General features: G+C 47.0%; 1 protein-coding gene across 2 annotated transcripts in view; it reads left to right on the top strand.

Moving 5' to 3' along the window:
- The window catches only part of LOC311101838 (ubiquitin conjugation factor E4 A-like), a 36,599-nt gene extending 14,933 nt beyond the window's left edge, over positions 1 to 21,666 (top strand). For both annotated transcript variants that reach the window (XM_084143049.1, XM_084143050.1), the window contains exons 9-20: positions 4,682 to 5,015; positions 5,162 to 5,288; positions 12,642 to 12,949; positions 16,162 to 16,294; positions 16,554 to 16,744; positions 16,880 to 16,980; positions 17,123 to 17,236; positions 17,827 to 18,001; positions 19,008 to 19,188; positions 19,503 to 19,650; positions 19,745 to 19,902; positions 20,155 to 21,666. In XM_084143049.1, the coding sequence (XP_083999175.1) occupies positions 4,682 to 5,015; positions 5,162 to 5,288; positions 12,642 to 12,949; positions 16,162 to 16,294; positions 16,554 to 16,744; positions 16,880 to 16,980; positions 17,123 to 17,236; positions 17,827 to 18,001; positions 19,008 to 19,188; positions 19,503 to 19,650; positions 19,745 to 19,902; positions 20,155 to 20,290 (2,106 nt within the window). In that variant the 3' untranslated portion in view covers positions 20,291 to 21,666. The remainder of the gene's footprint in view (positions 1 to 4,681; positions 5,016 to 5,161; positions 5,289 to 12,641; positions 12,950 to 16,161; positions 16,295 to 16,553; positions 16,745 to 16,879; positions 16,981 to 17,122; positions 17,237 to 17,826; positions 18,002 to 19,007; positions 19,189 to 19,502; positions 19,651 to 19,744; positions 19,903 to 20,154) is intronic.
- The last annotated feature ends 4,466 nt before the right edge of the window (positions 21,667 to 26,132 follow it).

The raw sequence follows: 26,132 nt of genomic DNA, 5'->3' as shown, positions 1-26,132 counted from the left end.
TTATACAGGATGTACCGCCCCCACCTACCGTCAACCAATCATGTCAATGCGGTGCTATACAGAGCCCTCCGCATTGTTAAATAATTTGGGAGGTGCATGGCGATGTGGTACAGAGCTCGATTTGGCCACTGCATGCCTCTGGAGGCTCAGCAATTGCGTCACAACCCCCATATGGAGCCTCCGACCACATTTTCGAATCAAGCATAAATTGCTTTTAGTCTAGGACATCATTTGAGCCAATTGGAGGTGTAACTGTGGATGTATTTCAAGGCCTACCTTCAAACTCGGTGCCTCTTTGTTTGACATCATGGGAAAATCAAAAGAAATCTGCCAAGACCTCGGAAAAAAATTGTAGACCTCCACAAGTCTGGTTCATCCTTGGGCGCAATTTCCAAACGCCTGAAGGTACCACGTTCATCTGTACAAACAATAGTACGCAAGTATAAACACCATGGGACCACGCAGCCGTCATACCGCTCAGGAAGGAGAGGCGTTCTGTCTCCTAGAGATGAACGTACTTTGGTGCGGAAAGTGCAAATCAATCCCAGAACAACAGCAAAGGACCTTGTGAAGATGCTGGAGGAAACGGGTACAAAGGTATTTATATCCACAGTAAAACGAGTCCTATATCGACATAACCTGAAAGGCTGCTCAGCAAGGAAAAAGCCACTGCTCCAAAACCGCCATAACAAAGCCAGACTACGGTTTGCAACTGCACATGGAGACAAAGATCGTACTTTTTGGATAATGTCCTCTGGTCTGATGAAACAAAAATAGAACTGTTTGGCCTTAATGACCATCGTTATGTTTGGAGGAAAAAGGAGGTAACTTGCAAGCCAAAGAACACCATCCCAACCGTGAAGCACGGGGGTGGCAGCATCATGCTGTGGGGGTGCTTTGCTGCAGGAGGGACTGGTGCACTTCACAAAATAGATGGCATCATGAGGAAGGAAAATTATGTGGATATATTGAAGCAACATCTCAAGACATCAGTCAGGAAGTTAAAACTTGGTCGCAAATGGGTCTTCTAAATGGACAATGACCCCAAGCATACTTCCAAAGTTGTGGCAAAATGGCTTAAGGACAACAAAGTAAAGGTATTAGAGTGGCCGTCACAAAGCCCTGACCTCAATCCTATAGAAAATTGTGGGCAGAACTGAAAAAGCGTGTGCGAGCAAGGATGCCTACAAACCTGACTCAGTTACACCAGCTCTGTCAGGAGGAATGGGCCAAAATTCACCCAACTTATTGTGGGAAGCTTGTGGAAGGCTACCCAAAACGTTTAACCCAAGTTAAACAATTTAAAGGCAATGCTACCGAATACTAATTGAGTGTATGTAAACTTCTGACCCACTGGGAATGTGATGAAAGAATAAAAGCTGAAATAAATCATTCTGACATTTCACATTCTTAAAATAAAGTGGTGATCCTAACTGACCTAATACAGGGAATTTTTACTAGGATTAAATGTCAGGAATTGTGAAAAACTGAGTTTAAATGTATTTGGCTAAGGTGTATGTAAACTTCCGACTTCAACTGTGTATACAGTGAGGGAAAAAAGTATTTGATCCCCTGCTGATTTTGTACGTTTGCCCACTGACAAAGAAATTATCAGTCTATAATTTGAATGATAGGTTTATTTGAACAGTGAGAGACAGAATAACAAAAAAATCCAGAGAAACGCATGTCAAAAATTTTATAAATTGATTTCCATTTTAATGATGGAAATAAGTATTTGACCCCTCTGCAAAACATGACTTAGTACTTGGTGGCAAAACCCTTGTTGGCAATCACAGAGGTCAGACGTTTCTTGTAGTTGGCCACCAGGTTTGCACACATCTCAGGAGGGATTTTGTTCCACTCCTCTTTGCAGATCTTCTTCAAGTCATTAAGGTTTCGAGGCTGACGTTTGGCAACTCAAACCTTCAGCTCCCTCCACATATTTTCTATGGGATTAAGGTCTGGAGACTGGCTAGGCCACTCCAGGACCTGAATGTGCTTCTTCTTGAGCCACTCCTTTGTTGCCTTGGCCGTGTGTTTTGGGTCATTGTCATGCTGGAATACCCATCCATGACCCATTTTCAATGCCCTGGCTGAGGGAAGGAGGTTCTCACCCAAGATTTGACGGTACATGGCCCCGTCCATCGTCCCTTTTGATGCGGTGAAGTTGTCCTGTCCCCTTAGCAGAAAAACACCCCCAAAGCATAATGTTTCCACCTCCATGTTTGACGGTGGGGATGGTGTTCTTGGGGTCATAGGCAGCATTCCTCCTCCTCCAAACACAGCGAGTTGAGTTGAGACCAAAATCGAGGTCTTTGGGATCATCTGACCACAACACTTTCACTCAGTTCTCCTCTGAATCATTCAGATTAATCATTCATTGGCAAACTTCAGACGGGCCTGTATATGTGCTTTCTTGAGCAGGGGGACCTTGCGGGTGCTGCAGAATTTCAGTCCTTCACGGCGTAGTGTGTTGCCAATTGTTTTCTTGGTGACTATGGTCCCAGCTGCCTAGAGATCATTGACAAGATCCTCCCATGTAGTTCTTGGCTGATTCCGTTCTCATGATCATTGCAACTCCACGAGGTGAGATCTTGCATGGAGCCCCAGTTCGTGGGAGATTGACAGTTATTTTGTGTTTCTTCCTTTTGCGAATAATTGCACCAACTGTTGTCACCTTCTCACCAAGCTGTTTGGCGATGGTCTTGTAGCCCATTCCAGCCTTGTGTAGGTCTACAATCTTGTCCCTGACATCCTTGGAGAGCTCTTTGGTCTTGGCCATGGTGGAGAGTTTGGAATCTGATTGATTGATTGCTTCTGTGGACAGGTGTCTTTTATACAGGTAACAAACGGAGATTAGGAGCACTCCCTTTAAGAGTGTGCTCCTAATCAGCTCGTTACCTGTATAAAAGACACCTGGGAGCCAGAAATCTTTCTGATTGTGAGGGGGTCAAATACTTATTTCCCTCATTAAAATGCAAATCAATTTATAAAAATTTTGAAATTCGTTTTTCTGGATTTTGTTGTTGTTATTCTGTCTCTCACTGTTCAAATAAACCTACCATTAAAAGTATAGACTGATCATTTATTTGTCAGTGGGCAAACGTACAAAATCAGCAGGGGATCAAATACTTTTTTAGTCAGCCACCAATTGTGCAAGTTATCCCACTTAAAACGATGTGAGAGGCCTGTAGTTTTCATCATAGGTACACGTCAACTATGACAGACAAAATGAGGAAAAAAATTCCAGAAAATCACATTGTAGGATTTTTAATGAATTTATTTGCAAATTATGGTGGAAAATAAGTATTTGGTCACCTACAAACAAGCAAGATTTCTGGCTCTCACAGACCTGTAACTTCTTCTTTAAGAGGCTCCTCTGTCCTCCACCCGTTACCTGTATTAATGGCACCTGTTTGAACTTGTTATCAGTATAAAAGACACCTGTCCACAACCTCAAACAGTCACACTCCAAACTCCACTATGGCCAAGACCAAAGAGCTGTCAAAGGACACCAGAAACAAAATTGTAGACCTGCACCAGGCTGGGAAGACTGAATCTGCAATAGGTAAGCAGCTTGGTTTGAAGAAATCAACTGTGGGAGCAATTATTAAGAAATGGAAGACATACAAGACCACTGATAATCTCCCTCGATCTGGGGCTCCACGCAAGATCTCACCCCGTGGGGTCAAAATGATCACAAGAACGGTGAGCAAAAATCCCAGAACCACACGGGGGGACCTAGTAAATGACCTGCAGAGAGCTGGGACCAAAGTAACAAAGCCTACCATCAGTAACACACTACGCCGCCAGGGACTCAAATCCTGCAGTGCCAGACGTGTCCCCCTGCTTAAGCCAGTACATGTCCAGGCCCGTCTGAAGTTTGCTAGAGTGCAGTTGGATGATCCAGAAGAGGATTGGTAGAATGTCATATGGTCAGATGAAACCAAAATAGAACTTTTTGGTAAAAACTCAACTCGTTGTGTTTGGAGGACAAAGAATGCTGAGTTGCATCCAAAGAACACCATACCTACTGTGAAGCATGGGGGTGGAAACATCATGCTTTGGGGCTGTTTTTCTGCAAAGGGACCAGGACGACTGATCCGTGTAAAGGAAAGAATGAATGGGGCCATGTATTGTGAGACTTTGAGTGAAAACCTCCTTCCATCAGCAAGGGCATTGAAGATAAAACGTGGCTGGGTCTTTCAGCCTATTGTGTCGCACTCGCAAGTGCTTCACAATGTATTTCTTTGTAGGCTAAAGCCTTGAAATCATATAGCCTAAATAATTCATTTTCGTTCCTTTTTAGGCTCCCTGTCTGGCTCCTGACCTATTTAGTGTTTACATGCTGTTTAATATTACATGTAGCCTATTTGAAATGATGAGCGCTTCTAAAATACTTTTCTTTCAAAACATATGGTTTGGTTTTAATACTTCAAAACCAAATGGTAGGTCCAGGTAGTCACAAAAATAGATGGGTGTTGATTAAATTGTGATTTTTAGTGAATGGAGCAGATTTGGAGCGGCATTTTTTTTTTTCTTCGCGGAGTGGTTTTTAGTGGAGCGGTTGGAAAGGACTAGGAGTGCCGGTGCGCACGCTTTCCGACCGCTCAACTCCGCTTACATACTCTGCTCCCGTCTAGTTATTGACGTATCCTATCCTGTTCTCCTTTCCTCCCAGTTCATGGGCCAGTTCCATGACAAGCTGCATCAGCTCCTGAAGAACCTGCTGCAGCAGTCGGGTGAGACGCGCCACCTGCTGCTCTCCTGGCTGGGTGGCTGCCTGCAGGCCAACGCCGGGCGCACCAAGATCTGGGCCAACCAGATGCCTGAGATCTTCTTCCAGATGTATGCCTCAGACGCCTTCTTCCTCAATCTGGGCGCCGCACTGCTCAAGCTGTGCCAGCCCTTCTGCCGGCCGCGCTCACCCAAGCTACTCACCTTCAACCCTACCTACTGCGCGCTCAAGGAGCTCAGCGAGGAGGAGCGGCGCAACCGCAATGTGCACGCCAGAGGTGTGTGTGTGTGTGTGCATACTTTTATATGAGTGCATGTGTGCGTGCATGTGTGTCTGGGTCATTGGATGTCCTTTTTACATAGTTGATTCTCTATTTTATGTTAGTAAATACGAATCTATCGTAATTTTCTCATTGATCATTAGGTCTGGACAAAGAGACGTGTCTCGTCCCCCTCCCCCCCCAGCAGTCGGTGGAGTATGCCCAGTCATACAGCCTCCTTACTGAGAACCTCATCCTTACCCAGATGACCCTGCACCTGGGCTTCCACAGGTAACTAACTGGCCCTGTTCAGAAGGGTGCAACGTTACAGATCATTCAGATAGAATAACAATTATAGGATAGATATGATTGTCTTTCACGTAGAATAGGGAATCATGTCAGGTCTATTCAATGCATTTCTATCTGCAAATTTGTGAACATATCTCCTAACTGAATATACCCCTGACCTAGCAATGCTGTATCCATATGATGAGCATTAGTATGTCATCACAGGGTTTTGGGTTTGTGCATGAAGAAAGTTCTACTTACCATGTTAGTACACAATACTTTTGGTGCTGTTTTTTCTGACCCAGTACTATATCGTGGAGCTCCGCCCCATAGGGGAGCTCTGCTCCTAGTGGTTTACCCTCTGCCCTAAGGCAGCAGCAGCCTGAGACAAAATTATGCACACACCTACAGCCAATAGGAGTACAGGTGTCCCTATAAGAGGGGATGCCTCCCCTCAATCAGCCTCCCTTTTTCTTCAGCGACTGGATGACTAGACTGAAGAGCCAAGAAGAGACGAAGCACGAAGACTCAGGACGAAAACGCCGTTGATATTCCAGTCATCAACGTCGTCTAAATGAGCACACCGGGAGATTTTCCACCCCCAAAAGCTCTTTTCAGAGCTCAGTGCAGATGCACTTCCATGGGGGCCGGTGAGCACCACGACCTATGTTTTGTGTGTTTGGGATCCCAGCATGCCAAGGAAGGCGTCTGCAGTCCCCTGAATTGCGCCTCCTGCGCCCTCCTTTCTTTAAAGGAGAGGAAGCAGCGTTGGGTGTTTTTCAGGGAGGACATCCCCCTTGAGGATGTGCTGTCGATACTAGCCTCTGCTTCAGAGGCGTTGTCCGACGGCGCAGACTCGGGGGAAGATAGGGACTTTGAGGAAGGGTCTGGCATTCCAATGGAACAGTCGGACCCCGTCCCTCATACTTTCAAGCCCCCCTTTCCTTTGGAGAGCGAGAGGGCTTGTAGTCCCTATAGCGAAGGGGATACAAGCTCTGAGAGATCAGAAGCTATCTCTTTCGCTGCAGCCTCTCTGAGATCGGACTTTCCGGGTCTCATTGAGAGAGCTGCTCAACGGCTGGTAATAAGGCTGCCCCCTCTTCCCTCCGCACCGGAGGTTGATATGATGGAGGGCGGTCCTTATTCCAGGCCAAGGAAGGCGGCAGAGCCAGTGGCTCCTGCCATGCCTTCTTTGGCTAGGTACGTTGAGGGCTCGTGGGAGGCACCTTTAGCGGCGCGTTCGCCTGTAAAAGCGTATCTCCCATTCACGAGAGTGGAAGGAAGGTTTCAGGGTCAGGGAATCCCCAGGTTAGAGAGCGCCATGGCGGCGTATCTCGTACCGGGTTCGAGCCCTTGGCCCTCTTCCAAGAAGGCCACGTTGCCATCCCAGAAGGACCGACTCACAGCACAGCTGTTAGAGAAGTCTTTTGGGTTGGGAGCCCAAGCTGTAGCAGCAGCTAACAACATTTCCCTCTTGGCGGCCTCTCTGTCCCGTTTAACCACGGGTAAGACAGAGATGGCACCGGAGGAGGTGGAGGAGGCGTCCAGAATTTCTGGCGCCATACTCCACCTGACACAGGCGTCCGCAGTCTGCGCGGGGAGATCCATGGCCACTTCGGTGGTCGGGGAACGACACCTCTGGTTGTCATTGACATCCATGAAAGAGGCAGACAGGACGTCTCTCTTGAACGCCCCCCTCTGACGACGGCCTCTTTGGGGTCGCAGTCAAAGAGGCGACGGAGCGTTTCTCTAAGTTAGAGGAGGAGAAGAAGCAGTTGGCCAAGCACCTGCCGTTGGCAGGACGACTCGGCCCCCCTCCTCCCCAAAGGCCATCTACCTCCGCCCCTCTAAGTAGACCGGGGTCTACGACGAGGCGGCGTAATCGGCGTCATCCGGCGGCCACGAGCAGCAAGGGAACGGGCCCGGCCTTCCCTGCAGCTACGGTAGCCCCACTACAGCCGGCGAGGGAGGTGACGAGGACGCCGACCTGGCCCTCCAAGGGAGGCAAGAGGAGGCGTACGTGACGGGACGCGGGGGAGAGGATGGAGGACGCATCGATGGTGTCGAACGTGCCCACTGTTCCCCCCCACCCTTCGGTTGAAGGGATGGGTGTTGATATTAATGCCTTTGTTGATGTGTTTAATAAAGAGTTGGCTCCACCTGACTTTGTCAAAAAAGAGCCTCTTTTCCATAATACGTCCGAGAGCGTTCAAATCTCACCCTCTCTTCCTTACCACTCTAAGAGCCGTTCAGCCCACCAAGGGTGCGTTGCTGAACAGGCACTAAGAGTAGGTATCCAGAAGACCTCAATCAGGTCGTCACATCACACTTCACGTATAAGAAGTGCTTTACATAGAAGGCAGCAGTCCCGGTCAGATTCTGACATGAGGACGCAGCCGCTATTTGGGGATGGCGCACTAGCACAGACTAAGGTCTCCACTAGTACGAGCCAGACCCATGCTGCGTTCACGGAGGGCCCGATTACCGCGGTCACCAAGGTGCCCAGAGTATCGGCGCCCCCAGGCATTGTAACACAGCAGCTATCTGGGGACGGCGCATTATCGCAGACCAAGGTCTCGGTTAATGCGATTCAGACCCATGCTACGTTCACGGAGGGCAGGATTACTAGCGTTATGGGTATAACCAAAGTATAGGCTCCCCTGACAGAACGAGCCAGTACTCACCACACTGAGCATGAATCAACCCACCAGGGGTGCAGTGTTGAACACACACAGAAGGTGAAAGTCAAGAAGGTATCAAGGCGCCGCCTTGTTTTACCTCATAGAGACCTCATACTACAGACTTCTAGGAGTACTGTAGTGAAGGGCTCTGATAGCGAATTGCAGTCACCTAAGATGACGCAATCGCTTGCTGGGGATGGTGCCCTGCCGCAGGCTGTGGCCTCGGTCAGCGCAATTCAGACCCGCGATGCGTTCAAGGAGGGCAGGAATACGACGGTTACGGGTTTAACCGACGTCCCTACTCCTCTTTCTTTCTCAGAACGCATCGATAGTTCCTCTCCCTTTCACGGGAGGCCCACCTTGGGCTGTTCCACCACTTCAATGTTGGGGAACAGTGGCGGTAAGGGCCATAGAGGAATACAGGTCCTTCCTACTGGATGCACCACAGCTTCGCGCCCAGCCGCTTTCTCTGCATTGCTGGCAGTGGCGAAGAAGCTGCACCCTCTCACGCTGGCTAGAACAGACGTTGCAGAAGGGTTATGCTCTCGAATTCCACCGGACCCCACCTCCGTTCAGGGGAGTGGTGGAGACGTTGATGAAAACGGCAGACAAAGTGGCCGCTCTGATGACAGAGATTACGGAACTTTTGGCGAAGGAGGCGGTGACAGTAGTTCCCCGGGAGCAAAGGAACAAAGGGCTATATTCGCCTTATTTCCTAGTGCCCAAAAAGACGGGGGGAGTGAGGCCGATTTTGGATTTACGCATTCTCAACGAGAGCATAACCAAACGGCCCTTCCGAATGCTAACGACAAAACATCTGCTGGAATGTGTCCAGAGAGGGGACTTTTGTACGAGCATAGACCTAAAGGACGCGTACTTTCATGTGCCGGTTCAGCCGCGTCACAGGAAGTTTCTGCGGTTCGCCTTTCAAGGGGTGGCGTACGAATACACGAGGATGCCATTTGGGTACGCCCTGGCACCTCGCAAATTTTCCAAGTGTGTGGAGGCGGTATTGGAACCGTTGCGTCATCAGGGAATACGGCTACTAGCCTACCTGGACGACCTACTGGTTCTCGCCCCGTCAGCAGAGCTGGCGATCACTCACACAACACAGACAGTGATGCATCTCACAAGTCTGGGGTTTGCTGTGAATTGGAAAAAGAGCGCGCCCTGGCCCACTCATCAGATTGTCTACCTGGGGATACAGCTAGACACTGTGAGGATGAGGGCCCGAATCTCGGACCCCCGAAGGGTAGCCTTGTTGCTAGCCCTAAGGAAGAGTCGTCCGAATCACACGGTGACGGCGCTGTCGATCATGTCACTTTCGGGTCTCATGTCGTCAGCCCACTCTGTGGTTCCGCTGGGACTCCTGCATATGCGCAGGATGCAGCGATGGTTCGCCCAACTAAGACTAGACCCATTGCGTCAACGTCATCGGTTGGTGGTGGTTCCCCTCTCGCTCAGTGCAGACCTAAACTATTGAAGAAACTCGCGCGTTCTCACGCACGGAGTCCCGATAGGAAAGGTGTCCTCTCACATCCCAGTATTCACGGATGCGTCCCTGACGGGATGGGGAGGGACATGTCAGACACAAGCGATAGGAGGTGTGTGGCCTCAATCAGGTCGTCACATCAACCTCCTGGAGTTGGAAACGGTTCGACTGGTTCTGACCCACTTCGCGTCTACCCTTCGGGGTCGCGATGTGCTGGTCTGGTCAGACAACCGGACCACAGTAGCCCACATAAATCGCCAGGGAGGAGTCAGGTCTCCTGCTCTCCATCGGGCGGCAGAGGAATTGTGGCTGTGGGCTCACGAGCACCTTCGCTCATTGAGAGCAGCACACATTCCGGGCTACTTGAACGTAGGAGCAGACCTCATGTCAAGAGGGGGTCCTCGAGACGACGAGTGGTGTCTGCATCCAGACATTGTTCTCCAGATTTGGGAACAATTCGGGAGAGCCGAGGTGGACCTATTCGCGTCACGCGTGAACGCGCAATGTCCTCTATGGTTCTCTCTGAGGGAACAGGACGAACCGCCACTGGGAAGGGACGCCTTTGCGCACCAACCGTGGCCGAGAGTTCTCCTGTATGCATTCCCTCCGCTGTCCTGCATTCTCCCACTGCTAGCCAGGGTGAGGTCAGGGGGGCTGTCAGTGATACTGATAGCGCCCGATCGCCCGGGGGCTCCTTGGTTTGCGGAGATGAGTCAGACGTTGATTGCGCCACCTTGGCCAATTCCACATCGACGGGACGCGTTGTCTCAGGCGGCTGGCACGATAGGGAAATTGCCCATAATCGGCCAACCACTGAAGGCCTGGCTGCTGAGAGGGACAGGCTAGAGCGCCGTGGGTTATCTGATGCAGTGATCAGGCCATACAGGGTTCACGTGCCAGTTCCACTTCTAAGATGTATGCCAGTAGATGGAACGTGTTTTCACGATGGTGTGTCACACAAGGTGTAGACCCCATGAGCTGTCAGGTGGAGAGTATTCTCTCTTTTCTACAGCTCATGTTTGATAAGCAAAAATCGCCTGCCACGATTAGAGTGTTTGCAGCAGCGATTTCAGCTTGTCATGAGGGTTTTGGCAGAGACAATGTCTTTAGTCACCCTCTAGTGAAACGCTTCCTATTAGGAACGCGGCGACTTAGGCCAACACCTAGAGTCACGCTTCCTCAGTGGGATTTGGCTTTGGTACTCGAAGCGCTATGTAAGTCGCCGTTCGAGCCATTTAATCAAATACCCCTCAAGATGCTGTCTATAAAGACAGCACTGTTGCTCGCTTTGACTACAGCTAAGCGGGTCAGTGATTTGTGTGCTCTTTCGACGAGACCTGACTGCTTGGCCATCAATGGTGACCTGAGCAGAGCAGTGTTACGTCCTAACCCGGCATTTGTGCCGAAGGTTATTAAGAGTTCATATAGGTCACAGACCGTGGAGCTGTGGGCTTTTTCTCCTCCTCCTCATAGAGAGAGGAGTGAGGAAAAGCTCCATCGCCTGTGCCCGGTACGCGCTTTGGCGTGTTACGTCGAGCGCACAGCAGCGATTAGGTCATCGCCTCAGTTGTTTGTGTGTCACGGTGCGGCTGCACTAGGTAGACCACTTTCAAAACAGAGGTTGTCTCATTGGCTTTGTGAAGGCATTGAGACAGCTTATGAGGCAGCGGGGCGGCAATTGCCTCAGGGTATCAGAGCTCACTCCACTCGTGGAGTAGCGGCTTCTACTGCCCTTTTCAGAGGAACAGGAGTAGAGGATATCTGTAGAGCAGCATCCTGGTCGACGCCGTCTCCATTTATCCGTTTCTATCTCTTAGATATGTCTTCTAATTCTCTGGCTCGATCTGTACTCAGCGTGGCTGAAGGGAGATCTTGAGCAAGAAAGAGAGGAGAAGCAGGACTGTGGACACAGGTTTCCATCAGGTCCGCTTTGGTTAGGAAGACGTGTTTTTTGACAGATGTGTTTTCTAACTCTTTGGCTCGGTCTGTACTCAGCATAGCTGAAGGGAGATCTTGAGCTAGGAAGAGAGGGAAAAGCAGAACTATGGACAGGGTTTCCATCAGGTCCGCTTTGGATAGGAAAACATATTTTGTGGCATGAATCCTGGCTGACAGGGTCAGTACAGTAGAGGCATGCGTTGATTAACAGAATGTGAGATGATCTATCTGCTTGTTCAGTTAGTATGACTCATGTTTTTGTTCCTGCCCACTAATCTCTGGGATTCCATTGAGTGAGTGAGGCGGTCTACCGCGTTTACAATGTAGAGTGACACTTGGTGTCATTCCATTAGTGGTCGGTAGTGTTTTCACAGGATATTGAGGCACATCTATCTGCTAGTACAGATTAGTATGGCTTCTATTCTGGTGATCTGCCCACTAGTCATTGGCATTGCCAGTGGACTAGGTGGGGGCGGGTCTTTAACCGATGACGCGGTATATTGTGACGCCCGTAGGGGTTTTTAGTTGCAGTACTGCAGGACTCGATTGCAGCCATTGCTAGGCCTGACTTTCTCGTTTCGATGGGAAGTGTTAGGCTCGGCAGGGAGTACATTTTGGAGCGCTACGCTCCGCCTTAAACCACTAGGAGCAGAGCTCCCCTATGGGGCGGAGCTCCACGATATAGAACGATTGGTTACCGGAGTGTAACTCCAGTTCTATGAGTGGAGCGGAGCCCCATAGGACTTAAGGCCCTGCTGACCCTCTCTAGTCTCGCTGAAGAAAAATATCTCGGGAGGCTGATTGAGGGGATCCCCTCTTATAGGGACACCTGTACTCCTATTGGCTGTAGGTGTGTGCATAATTTTGTCTCAGGCTGCTGCTGCCGTAGGGCAGAGGGTAAACCACTAGGAGCAGAGCTCCCCTATGGGGCGGAGCTCCACTCATAGAACTGGAGTTACACTCCGGTAACCAATCGATTAAGCCTGTTTCTTGACACACACGAAAAAACTCTGTGGTTCTCCATTGAGCATGGGTTTAAGTCCAGGAGTATGCTCGATCTGTGCCCGGCAACCTGGCCCTTGGAGTAGAGTTGTGATAACGTCTCAGTGTTATCCTTCATAACAGCTGAGCCATATGTACTGTATCTAACGCTGTGAACTGGACCTTGACACATTCCAATTGTTCGCTGTAACGTATGGTTAAGAAAGTTTTATTGTATTGTGTATTCTCCTTGCCTCTCCCTAGACTCCATGAGCAGATGGTGAAGATGAACCAGTCGCTCCACCGGCTGCAGGGTACGTGGCGGGAGGCCCAGCCCACGGGCGGCCCGGCGGCCGAGCAGCTCCGCGAGCAGTTTGAGCGCCTAATGACGGTCTACCTGTCGACCAAGGCAGCAGCCACTCAGCCGGGCATGCTGCAGTGCTGCCTCAACCTGCAGGCGTCCAGCGCCACACTCCTAGTTCAACTGGGCCTCAGCAACCAGGGGCCCGAGCACATCCAGCTCTCCTTCCCCCTGCCGCCGCTACACAACAGCCTGCTCTGTCACATGCCAGGTAGCTGCCCCTCCCTCCCTCTGTCAGTTTACTTTTAATTTTTTTGCAGGGAGACTTAGTCAGGGCATTTAACTAAGGTAGGAAAGACAACCAAGTATCACAGTCATTGCAGGTAAAACTGTCCGTCAACCTTGCTTGTTTACTTACTTAGTTAGACCAGTCGGCCGATGAGGAGCAAAGGCCGTCAACAACTCAACTTTTGGCAGTTTTTTTAATGTTGCGCCATCAACCATGACATCACGTTTTCAGTCATTTGACAGATGCTCTTATGCTGACTTGCAGTCAGTGCGTACAATAGAGGTGCTAAATCAGCGGTTTTCAACCGGTGCGCCGTGGCACACTGGTGTGCCTTGAGGAACTCTCAGGTGTGCCGCAAATGTTTTCCTAATCTTGATAATTGTTTTGAACACTCACTTATAAACATGACCTGTGGAATGGGTGCACCAGTGCCGCTCAGATAATGCATTGAATGGCACATGGTTTCATCTGTATCGTTGTTTCAAGTCCAGTTCACTCAGGCTGTTGTTACATTTATATCATTTGAGGGGCACGCATCACGAGCAAAGTAATTTGTATCATTTTACTTCGCCTGTGAAAACCATTAGCACAGGCAAGTCTGATTAGACGTAGCTGTGCCACAGCCTCTGCCATAGAAACAAACTGAACATGGCTTTGTGGCCGTGGTTGCACCTTTTACAATGCAGAAATCCGCTCGTTAAAAGCTCAATCCGTTCAAAACGGAGCTACACTTTTTATTTATTTCCTGCACAGATTGCGGGATGCTCTTAAAGTTGTACACAGAAATGAATCATCCTTTTTTTTTTTTTTTTTTTTATTAGTTTTATCTTTTTATCTTTTTATATATTTTTGTTATATACAGTGAGGGAAAAAAGTATTTGATCCCCTGCTGATTTTGTATGTTTGCCCACTGACAAAGAAATTATCAGTCAATAATTTTAATGGTAGGTTTATTTGAACAGTGAGAGACAGAATAACAACAACAAAATCCAGATAAATGCATGTCAAAAATGTTATAAATTGATTTGCATTTTAATGAGGGAAATAAGTATTTGACCCCCTCTCAATCAGAAAGATGTCTGGCTCCCAGGTGTCTTTTATACAGATAACGAGCTGAGATTAGTAGCACACTCTTAAAGGGAGTGCTCCTAATCTCAGCTTGTTACCTGTATAAAAGACACCTGTCCAAAGAAGCAATCAATCAATCAGATTCCAAACTCTCCACCATGGCCAAGACCAAAGAGCTCTCCAAGGATGTCAGGGACAAGATTGTAGACCTACACAAGGCTGGAATGGGCTACAAGACCATCGCCAAGCAGCTTGGTGAGAAGGTGACAACAGTTGGTGCGATTATTCGCAAATGGAAGAAACACAAAATAACTGTCAATCTCCCTCGGCCTGGGGCTCCATGCAAGATCTCACCTCGTGGAGTTGCAATGATCATGAGAACGGTGAGGAATCAGCCCAGAACTACACGGGAGGATCTTGTCAATGATCTCAAGGCAGTTGGGACCATAGTCACCAAGAAAACAATTGGTAACACACTACGCCATGAAGGACTGAAATCCTGCAGCGCCCGCAAGGTCCTCCTGCTCAAGAAAGCACATATACAGGCCCGTCTGAAGTTTGCCAATGAACATCTGAATGATTCAGAGGAGAACTGGGTGAAAGTGTTGTGGTCAGATGAGACCAAAATCGAGCTCTTTGGCATCAACTCAACTTGCCGTGTTTGGAGGAGGAGGAATGCTGCCTATGACCCCAAGAACACCATCCCCACCGTCAAACATGGAGGTGGAAACATTATGCTTTGGGGGTGTTTTTCTGCTAAGGGGACAGGACAACTTCACTGCATCAAAGGGACGATGGACGGGGCCATGCACCGTCAAATCTTGGGTGAGAACCTCCTTCCCTCAGCCAGGGCATTGAAAATGGGTCGTGGATTGGTATTCCAGCATGACAATGACCCAAAACACACGGCCAAGGCAACAAAGGAGTGGCTCAAGAAGAAGCACATTAAGGTCCTGGAGTGGCCTAGCCAGTCTCCAGACCTTAATCCCATAGAAAATATGTGGAGGGAGCTGAAGGTTTGAGTTGCCAAACGTCAGCCTCGAAACCTTAATGACTTGGAGAAGATCTGCAAAGAGGAGTGGGACAAAATCCCTCCTGAGATGTGTGCAAACCTGGTGGCCAACTACAAGAAACGTCTGACCTCTGCGATTGCCAACAAGGGTTTTGCCACCAAGTACTAAGTCATGTTTTGCAGAGGGGTCAAATACTTATTTCCCTCATTAAAATGCAAATCAATTTATAACATTTTTGACATGCGTTTTTCTGGATTTTTTTGTTGTTATTCTGTCTCTCACTGTTCAAATAAACCTACCATTACAATTATAGACTGATCATGTCTTTGTCAGTGGACAAACGTACAAAATCAGCAGGGGATCAAATACTTTTTTCCCTCACTGTATATATAAAAAATAAAATAATGTTTTAGTCATTTAGCAGACGCTCTTATCCAGAGCGACTTACAGGAGCAATTAGGGTTAAGTGCCTTGCTCAAGGGCACATCGACAGATTTTTCACCTAGTCGGCTCGGGGATTAGAACCTTTCGGTTACTGGCACAACGCTCTTAACCACTAAGCTACCTGCTGCCTAGTAAGGAACTATGCAAACTATGAAAATAGTTCAAATAAACCCGATTTAATCTATAAAAAAATGTTTGTGACAGAAAATAGATTATTTGCAGTAAGGATCAGATAAGATTGAGGTCATTACCACTAAATTAATTAATATGGACATTTTAGGTGTGCAACAATTTTTTATCCCATCAAGATGTGCCACGCTTCATAAAAGGTTGGGAACCACTGTGCTAAATAACAGCAAAATTAATAATAATTTGCACAAGTCCCAATGACAGTGCTATAAAGAGTTGTGAGTGAGAGAATAACACATAAGTAGAGAGCAGAGGAGGCTGGTGGGAGTAGCTATAGTAGGACGGGCTCATTGTAATTGCTGGAATGGAATTAATGGAAACATCAAACACATGGAAACAACATGTTTGACTCCATTCCAGCCATTAAAAAGAGCACATCCTCCTATAGCCTCTCCCACCAGCCTCCTCTGGTAGAGAGTGTATTTAAAGGGTGGCTACTAAGAGGGGTTGGTTATCAAAATGATTATTGTACGTCTGCAGAGTTCTTTGCAGAGAACTTGGGAGATTTCTTTGTCTTCCTCCGCCGCTTTGCCGACGAGGTCCTGGAGTCTTCTGCCGAGAGCTTGGAGCAGGTCCTCAACTTCATCACTGTGTTCATGGGAAACGTGGAGAGGTAGGGGAGAGAGGGGGAGGACTTGAGTTCACCCCCCCCCCACACACACACACACACACACAGTACCAGGCCACATGTTTACACATCTGTGCATAATATTCATGTATCCTGGTACATATAAAATCCTGAGGTCTGTTTATCTCAATTGTTGATCCCCATTGGCTGTTACAACAATCACTCTTCTGGATGTGATATTCCTAAGGGGTTTATGCGTCTACCATTCAGAGTCATCTGTTTTACTCTTTACCCATGTACCCAGGATGAAGAACCCTCATTTGCGGGCGAAGCTGGCAGAGGTGCTGGAGGCGGTGATGCCCCACATGGAACCGGCATCGTCCGGCACGGCCCAGCCAATCATGTTCCAGCGTCAAAGGGTCTTCTGCTCCTACCGCCACGCCCCTCACCTGGCCGAGGCGCTCATCGCTGTGTTTGTGGACATTGAGTTCACTGGTGGGTTTAGTGTGTGAGCAAGTGTGTGTGTGCGTCTTGCTCGCATGGGTTTGTGTGTGCTAGAATCTAAACCTTTGTAATGAAGCTCAAGTGCATGCATGATGTGACTTGTATGTTATTGACGTTTCACCTCAGGTGACCCTCACCAGTTTGAACAGAAGTTCAACTACAGGAGACCTATGTATCCCATCCTCAAGTACATGTGGGGGAAGGATAGCTACAGGGAGAGCATTAAGGCAAGCTTGTCTCCCTTTTTTTCTTTAGTTATTTAGATGGTATCACATGTAGAGTCATCCTTATTGAAGACAGCAGAACACACACGGCTATTGATTTTCAGTTCTGCACCAAAATGCTTACGTGGCATGTTGTTTACTTCAGAGTCTTGCTGTTTATGCATCCGAGAACCTCGAGGCCATGAATCCTCCACTTTTCCTGCGGTATCTGAATCTCCTGATGAACGACGCCATCTTCCTGCTCGACGAAGCTATACAGGTGAGAAACTGTCAGCATTTAGCTCTCGTTTGAATGAAAAGGACATTCCTAGCATTGACTTATATTGACATATCCATCTCAGTAGTGGCTGGTGCCACTTTAAATCGGCGGACGTGCTCTTTGTAATGGCTGGAATGGAATCAACAAACTGTATTTAAACACATGGTTCCAGTCTGACCGTGCTCATCTCACCAGCCTCTACTCATCAATCTTTTTTATACATTCTTTGGGACATAAAAGACCGTAAGAACACGAGAAAATCAGCCCCAATTGGTTTTCATTTTGGAAATCTGGTCCAAAGTATTCCCACGCATAATAGAGAGATACTGTATATGTGATGGTATACAAATGTAAGCAAGGTTTGAAATGATTATGTTTTAATAAAATATGATGTCTGTTTGGGCTTCTTGCAGTCAATTTGCAGTCTACAAATTATTTATAATTATGTTCCGGCCGCCTGACCATCCCCTCAAGAAGAAATTGGCCCGCGGCTGAATCTAGCTGATATTCCCTGGTTTACATGAAGATCCTAAATTTAAACTGTCAGATTTTCTCACTACTTCTCTCTGTACTGGTCCTTGTCGTGGTAGTACCTGAGCAAGATCAAGCTTCTGCAGCTGGAGAAGGACCATGGCGAGTGGGAGGGCCTGGCTCCTGATGCCCTCAGGGAGAAGGAGTCCAGTCTGCAGATGTTGGGACAGCTGGCACGCTTCCATAACATCATGTCCAACGAGACCATCGGCACTCTGGCTTTCCTCACATCAGGTTAGTTGGAGAGGGAGGATGAATGGATAACAATGAATGGATAATGTCTTGGACATACGTCTCTATCTAGAGCTACACAAACTATGGGTGTTTATGTATATTTTTTTTACATTTACATTACATTTTAGTCATTTAGCAGACGCTCTTATCCAGAGCGACTTACAGTTAGTGAGTGCATACATTATAATTTTTTATATACTGGCCCCCCGTGGGAAGCGAATCCACAACCCTGGCGTTGCAAACGCCATGCTCTACCAACTGAGCTACATCCCTGCCGGCCATTCCCTCCCCTACCCTGGACGACGCTGGGCCAATTGTGCGCCGCCCCATGGGTCTCCCGGTCACGGCCGGCTACGACAGAGCCTGGATTCGAACCAGGATCTCTAGTGGCACAGCTAGCACTGCGATGCAGTTCCTTAGACCACTGCGCCACTCGGGAGCATTTTTAGACATCATTGTCCAGTTCATTGAGTTAGTGAAACCATAAGCAGAATTAAGAGATTGCCCTGTTAAAGGTAAATGGCAATAATTTATATTTGATGGCACTGTGTTGTACACTGAGGATACAAAACATTAGGAACACCTTTTGCCCTCAGAACAGCCTCAATTTGTCAGGGCATGGACTCTACAAGGTGTCTAAAGCGTTCCACAGGGATGCTGGCCCATGTTGACTCCAATGCTTCCCACAGTTGTGTCAAGTTGGATTGATGTCCTTTGGGTGGTGGACTATTATTGATACACACGGGAAACTGTTGAGCGTGAAAAACCCAGCAGCGTTGCAGTTCTAGACACAATCAAACCGGTGCGCCTGGCACCTACTACCATACCCCATTCAAAGGCACTTAAATATTTTGTCTTGCCCATTCACCCTTTCAATGGCACACATACACAATCACCTGTATTCAGTCTGTCATGGAAAGAGCAGGTGTTCCTAATGTTTTGTACACTCTGTGTAAATGAGTATATTGAAACTCCTACTCGCTTCTCCCTCTCCATGATATCCCAGAGATCAAGGGTATTTTTGTGCACCCTTTCATGGCCGAGAGGATCATCTCCATGCTCAACCACTTCCTGCAGCACCTGGTCGGCCCCAAGATGGGCGCCCTGAAGGTGAAAGACTTCAGCGAATTTGACTTCAAGCCCCAACAACTGGTCTCCGATATCTGCACCATCTACCTTAACCTGGGGTACGTTTCAAAACGACAATATTTCAAGGCTAATACAAGACTCAGAAGTTTTTTGGGTTGAAATTCGCTTGCTTTTTCCATCCGTACTTCAGACCTGTATTTGAAGTTGTTCAAATATTTTGAGCGTTTGCCTGGAGTGCCAGGTGGGTGGTGTTTGCATGTTTTGGATGGTTATATTGTGCCAGGCAAGCACAGTCAAGCATAACTAAATTAGTTGAATGTTTTTTTGAAGTACCATTTGAATCCATGTGTGGCAAATATGGTGGCTATTTGGTTTCTAGCGACTCTAACAATGTCCGTTTTCTCTTCGGCAGTGATGAAGATCATTTCTGTGCCACTGTCCCAAAAGACGGGCGCTCCTACTCTCCCACGCTCTTCTCTCAGACTGTCCGAGTCCTGAAGAAGATCAACAAGCCCGGAGAAGTTATTGTGGGTTTCAGTCTCCTTGCTGACAAAATAAAGGTTAGATCTGTATAAAATCACCTTATACTGTACCACTATGCCCTCTCCATACCATAACCCTAAACAAATAACTACTGCCTGTCTCCTGTCTTAGTCTCATGCAGACCGGCAGCTGCAGGATGAGGAAACGTACGCGGACGCCCCAGACGAGTTCCTGGACCCCATTATGTCCACGCTGATGCTCGACCCTGTGCTGCTCCCCTCCTCCAATGTCACGGTCGATCGCTCGACCATAGCACGGCACTTACTCAGGTGAGTGATTCCCTTAGGAGTAGTATGTCTACGTGCTGCTGGTTTATTCCAGGGACCGTATGCATCAAGCATCTCAGAATAGGAATGCTGATCTAAGATCTGGTCCCCACCTGTCCATGTAGTCTTATTCATTGTGATCTAAAATACAAAGTTGATCCTAAAGCAGCAGTCTTACTCTGAGCGGCTTGAAACATGCGGCCCGAGATCAAGTTTTTTGTACGGTATTGAGTATCAATCTAAATTTCCCTACAGTGATCAGACAGACCCGTTCAACCGCAGCCCCCTCACCATGGACCAGATCCGGCCCAACGAGGAGCTGAAGCAACAGATCTTACAGTGGCTGGCCCAGCATAAGCAGGATCAGCTGCAGATGGGCCCTAGTGGCTAGCCCTGGGATCTTCTCAAACAAACTATGACTGTACCATACCTTCCCTCACTACCTAGACAGTAGTATGCTCCACTTTGACTCATCCATGTGTGCTTGCCTTTAAGCTTTGGACTTCAAACCACGTGAGACACTGGTATCTCCCGCTCATGCAGCGCACATGTCACTCAAATACCCTCACTGGTCAGTGGAAGATCCCAGGTCTCAAAAACTGTCAAGAGAGCAGGTAGTGGTGCATTTGAAAACCGAGTTGCACTGCTACATTCATATGCCCTATGGTGGTTTTAGAATTCTGCCCCCTGCTTCAGAGAATATACTGTTTACCATCAGTGGTTGCAGTCTGCTCAGAACCACTGGTCTTACTGGACAATAGTCGTTTAGCAATTCCTAAATGATCATCAGCTCTGCCAAATGTTTTATATTTTAAAAGTAGGCAAAGTATACTGAAAACCTGGACTTCAGAACAAGGAAATGTCATATGTCTTATTAATTTCCCCTTGTCTCTATAGTAAACATAAGGTATATATGCACCATCCATCTATGAACCTAAACAAGATTATCGAATGTTATTTAGCATTTACCATTGAAATAATGTCTTATGCTAGCATATAATGCCCATGTAATAAAATGTGGGCATCCAATCTTCATTTAAAGAATCGGTGCCTAAAACCACCAGCCTTGCTTTAATTTCATCGACCAGACATTTTTCAAGTTATTATTTTGTGTCTTCGTTGCATTTATGGAATTAAATGTGCCGTCAATGGATATGTCTTATATCCTAAACAAGAGATGGTATAGACAGTGGAGGAGTTGGGGTGTCACTTGCTTTGGTTATTTACAAAGCAGTTTGTAACTTGTGTGAGTTGCTCTTGTTTGGAATTTGAGACTTTTAATTCAAAGTGAAGTGTGATTTGCTGAAGAAATTAGTAGAACATGTGGCAAAGAATACCCATTTGATGATGTATGTTGCATATCTACTAACTTGATGATTACCGGGGTGAAATTGTAATGCAATATTTTAACTGTGAAAATGTATTTTGAATGTACAGTATGACTAATAAATAAAAAGCTTTGATGTGTTACAGTATCAAGCTTGCAACAAATGTTTGCATTACTTCTTCCAGTACCCTAATAACAGGCAATAACCAAGTATGGTTATTAATTGGTAGCTGTTTGTATGCAAACAGTCACTCATTTATTCCCAATACTCATTCATTTAGTACTAAAGTTACCATAACATAATGATAATTTAATGTTATTAGGCACTGAACAAGAAAGTGCTTCCAAATTAACACTATCCAATTACACTGAACAAAAATATAAACACAACATGGTCAATGTTTTATGAGATGAAATAAAAGATCCCAGAAATGTTCCATAAAAACAAAAAGCCTTTCTCTCAAATTTTGTCCCCGTTAGTGAGCATTTCTCCTTTGAATGTTCAATTCTCTACCATAAACTGCCTCCAACGTCGTTTTAGAGAATTTGGCAGTATGCCCAACCGGCCTCACAACCGCAGACCACGCCAGCCCAGGACCTCCACATCCGGCTTCTTCACCTGCGGGATCGTCTGAGACCAGCCACCTGGACAGCTGATGAAACTGTGGGTTTACACAACTGAAGAATTATGCACAAACTGTCAGAAACCGTCACAGGGAAGCTCATCTGCGTGCTCGTTGTCCTCACCAGGGTCTTGACCTGACTGCAGTTTGGCGTCGTAACTGACTTCAGTGGGCTCACGTTTGATGGCACGCTGGAGAAGTTTGCTCTTCACGTATGAATCCCGGTTTCAACTGTACAGGACATATGGCAGACTGCGTGTATGGCGGCGTGTGGGCGAGCGGTCTGCTGATAACGTCATGAACAGAGTGCCCCATGGTGGGGGTGGGGTTATGGTATGGGATGGCGTAAACTACGGACAATGAACACAATTGCATTTTATCAATGGCATTTTGAATGCACAGAGATACCGTGATGATGTTCTGAGGCTCTTTGTCGTGCCATTCATCCGCTGCCATCACCTCATGTTTCAGCATGATAATGCACGGCCCCATGTCACAAGGATCTGTACACAATCCCTGGAAGCTGAAAATGTCCCAGTTCTTCCATGGCCTGCATACTCACCAGACATGTCACCATTGAGCATGTTTGGGATGCTCTGGATTTACGTGTACGACAGCGTGTTCCAGTTCCCGCCAATATCCTGCAACTTCGCACAGCCATTGAAGAGGAGTGGGACAACATCAAACAGGCCACAATCAATCAGCCTGATCAACTCTATGCGAATGAGATGTGTCACGCTGCATGAGGCAAATGGTGGTCACACCAGATACTGACTGGTTTTCTGACCCATGCCCCTACCTTTTTTTTTAAAGGTATCTGTGACCAACAGATGCATATCTGTATTCCCAGTCATGTGAAATCCATAGATTAGGGGCTAATGAATTTGATTAAATTGACTGATTTCCTTATATGAACTGTAACTCAGTAAAATCTTTAAAATTGTTGCATGTTGCGATTTATATTTTTGTTCAGTGTAGCTAAGGAGAGCCATTGAGTAATTTGGTTGGTCAAGTAGACGCTTCACCACACACTTTTTTTTATTGGTCAACCGTATCCGAATAAAAATTGGAATAGAAAAACAACTGTCGACCAATAAAAAAAGTGTGTTGAAGCTTGTACTTAACCAACCAAATTACTCCTTTTATCATGAGTCTTGTCATTTTACACATATCACTATTACCTGTTTCATGTCATACTGTAGCTCAGCTGGTAGAGCACGGCGCTTGTAACGCCAAGGTAGTGGGTTCGATCCCCGGGACCACCCATACACAAAAATGTATGCACGCATGACTGTAAGTCGCTTTGGATAAAAGCGTCTGCTAAATGGCGTATTATTATTTATTATTACCTTGGTATTAAGCATTTTCTCAGGCCCAATGGGAAATCAACACTGAACAGTGTGGGTCACTTTCAGGTTCCAGCAAACAGTATCGGGGTGATTTCAATTGTTTAAGATCATATCGAACTCTACAAGGCAACAGTAAACATGTTGTCCCCCACGAAAGATGCAGCGCCCCCCTTGGGCAAATCAGTGTAATTTTGTAAATGAAGGATCTTTATGAAAAGACACATTCACTCAAGTTTCCTCAAAATGGGGCTAGTGGTGTCTGAGACATCGTGTGTGACTAACGTATATCCAGTTGATTACTATAACGCCCCCCTGGGCCAATCAGTGTACTTTTGTAAATGCCGGAACTCTCTGGCAAGACTCATCATTCACCCAAATTTGGTCATAATCGGGCCAGTGGTGTCTGAGATATTGCGTGAGTTAGCTAGACTCATATCCCTGAGCATGTGTGCCAAATGTCATCACTCTAAGTCAAACAAATCAAGAGCTATAAACATGTGCCCGTTATAGTGCCACGGGGAGGTCCATATTAATGTTGAGTCTTGACAGTATTAAATTGTTTTTTTCCCTCATCAATCTACACACAATATCCCATAATGACAAAGCAAAAACAGGTTTTAGACATTTTTGCAAATTTATAAAAAAATACTAAACTTAGGAAGAGTCTTGGTGGTTCCAAACTTCTTCCATTTAAGAATGATGGAGGCCACTGTGTTCTTGGGGCCCTTCAACGCTGCAGACATTTTTTTGGTACCCTTCCCCATATCTGTGCCTCGACACCATCTTGTCTCGGAGCTCTCCGGACAATTCCTTCGACCTCATGGCTTGGTTTTTGCTCTGACATGCACTGTCGACTTTGGGACCTTATATAGAAAGGTGTGTGCCTTTACAAATAATAATAAAAATAAGCCATTTAGCAGACGCTTTTATCCAAAGCGACTTACAGTCATGTGTGCATACATTTTTACGTATGGGTGGTCCCAGGGATCGAACCCACTACCCTGGCGTTACAAGCGCCATGCTCTACCAATTGAGCTACAGAGTACCAAATCATGTCCAATCAATTGAATTTACCGCAGGTGGATTCCAATGAAGTTGTAGAAACAGCTCAAGGATGATCAATGGAAACAGGATGCACCTGAGCTCAATTTCGAGTCTGGTAGCAAAGGGTCTGAATACTTACGTAAATAAGGAATTACAACAACAACAAAAATATATATACAGTGGGGATAACAAGTATTTGATACACTGCCGATTTTGCAGGTTTTCCTACTTACAAAGCATGTAGAGGTCTGTAATTTTTATCATAGGTACACTTCAACTGTTAGAGACGGAATCGAAAACAAAAATCAAGAAAATCACATTGTATGATTTTTAAGTAATTAATTTGCATTTTATTGCATGACATGAGTATTTGATCACCTACCAACCAGTAAGAATTCCGGCTCTCATTGACCTGTTAGTTTTTCTTTAAGAAGCCCTCCTGTTCTCCACTCATTACCTGTATTAACTGCACCTGTTTGAACTCGTTACCTGTATAAAAGACACCTGTCCACACATTCAATCAACCAGACTCCAACCTCTCCACAATGGCCAAGACCAGAGAGCTGTGTAAGGACATCAGGGATAAAATTGTAGACCTGCACAAGGCTGGGATGGGCTACAGGACAATAGGCAAACAGCTTGGTGAGAAGGCAATAACTTTTGGCGCAATTATTAGAAAATGGAAGAAGTTCAAGATGACGGTCAATCACCCTCGGTCTGGGGCTCCATGCAAGATCTCACCTCGTGGGGCATCAATGATCATGAGGAAAGTGAGGGATCAGCCCAGAACTACACGGCAGGACCTGGTCAATGACCTGAAGAGAGCTGGGACCACAGTCTCAAATAAAACCATTAGTAACACACTACGCCGTCATGGATTAAAATCCTGCAGCGCACGCAAGGTCCCCCTGCTCAAGCCAACGCATGTCCAGGCCCGTCTAAAGTTTGCCAATGACCATCTGGATGATCCAGAGGAGGAATGGGAGAAGGTCATGTGGTCTGATGAGACAGAAATTGAGCTTTTTGGTCTAAACTCCACTCGCTGTGTTTGGAGGAAGAAGAAGGATGAGGACAACCCCAAGAACACCATCCCAACCGTGAAGCATGGAGGTGGAAACATCATTCTTTGGGGATGCTTTTCTGCAAAGGGGACAGGACGAGCTGTGTAAGGACATCAGGGATAAAATTGTAGACCTGCACAAGGCTGGGATGGGCTACAGGACAATAGGCAAACAGCTTGGTGAGAAGGCAATAACTGTTGGCGCAATTATTAGAAAATGGAAGAAGTTCAAGATGACGGTCAATCACCCTCGGTCTGGGGCTCCATGCAAGATCTCACCTCGTGGGGCATCAATGATCATGAGGAAAGTGAGGGATCAGCCCAGAACTACACGGCAGGACCTGGTCAATGACCTGAAGAGAGCTGGGACCACAGTCTCAAAGAAAACCATTAGTAACACACTACGCCGTCATGGATTAAAATCCTGCAGCGCACGCAAGGTCCCCCTGCTCAAGCCAGCGCATGTCCAGGCCCGTCTGAAGTTTGCCAATGACCATCTGGATGATCCAGAGGAGGAATGGGAGAAGGTCCTGTGGTCTGATGAGACAGAAATATAGCTTTTTGGTCTAAACTCCACTCGCTGTGTTTGGAGGAAGAAGAAGGATGAGGACAACCCCAAGAACACCATCCCAACCGTGAAGCATGGAGGTGGAAACATCATTCTTTGGGTATGCTTTTCGGCAAAGGGGACAGGACGACTGCACTGTATTGAGGGGAGGAATGGATGGGGCCATGTATCGTGAGATCTTGGCCAACAACCTCCTTCCCTCAGTAAGAGCATTGAAGATGGGTCGTGGCTGGGTCTTCCAGCATGACAACGACCCGAAACA

The sequence above is a fragment of the Coregonus lavaretus genome (genome assembly GCF_964263955.1).
Source record: "Coregonus lavaretus genome assembly, chromosome: 26".
NCBI lineage: Eukaryota > Metazoa > Chordata > Actinopteri > Salmoniformes > Salmonidae > Coregonus > Coregonus lavaretus.
Note: the sequence above shows the minus strand (reverse complement) of the source record. Positions and strands in the feature narration are given on the sequence as shown.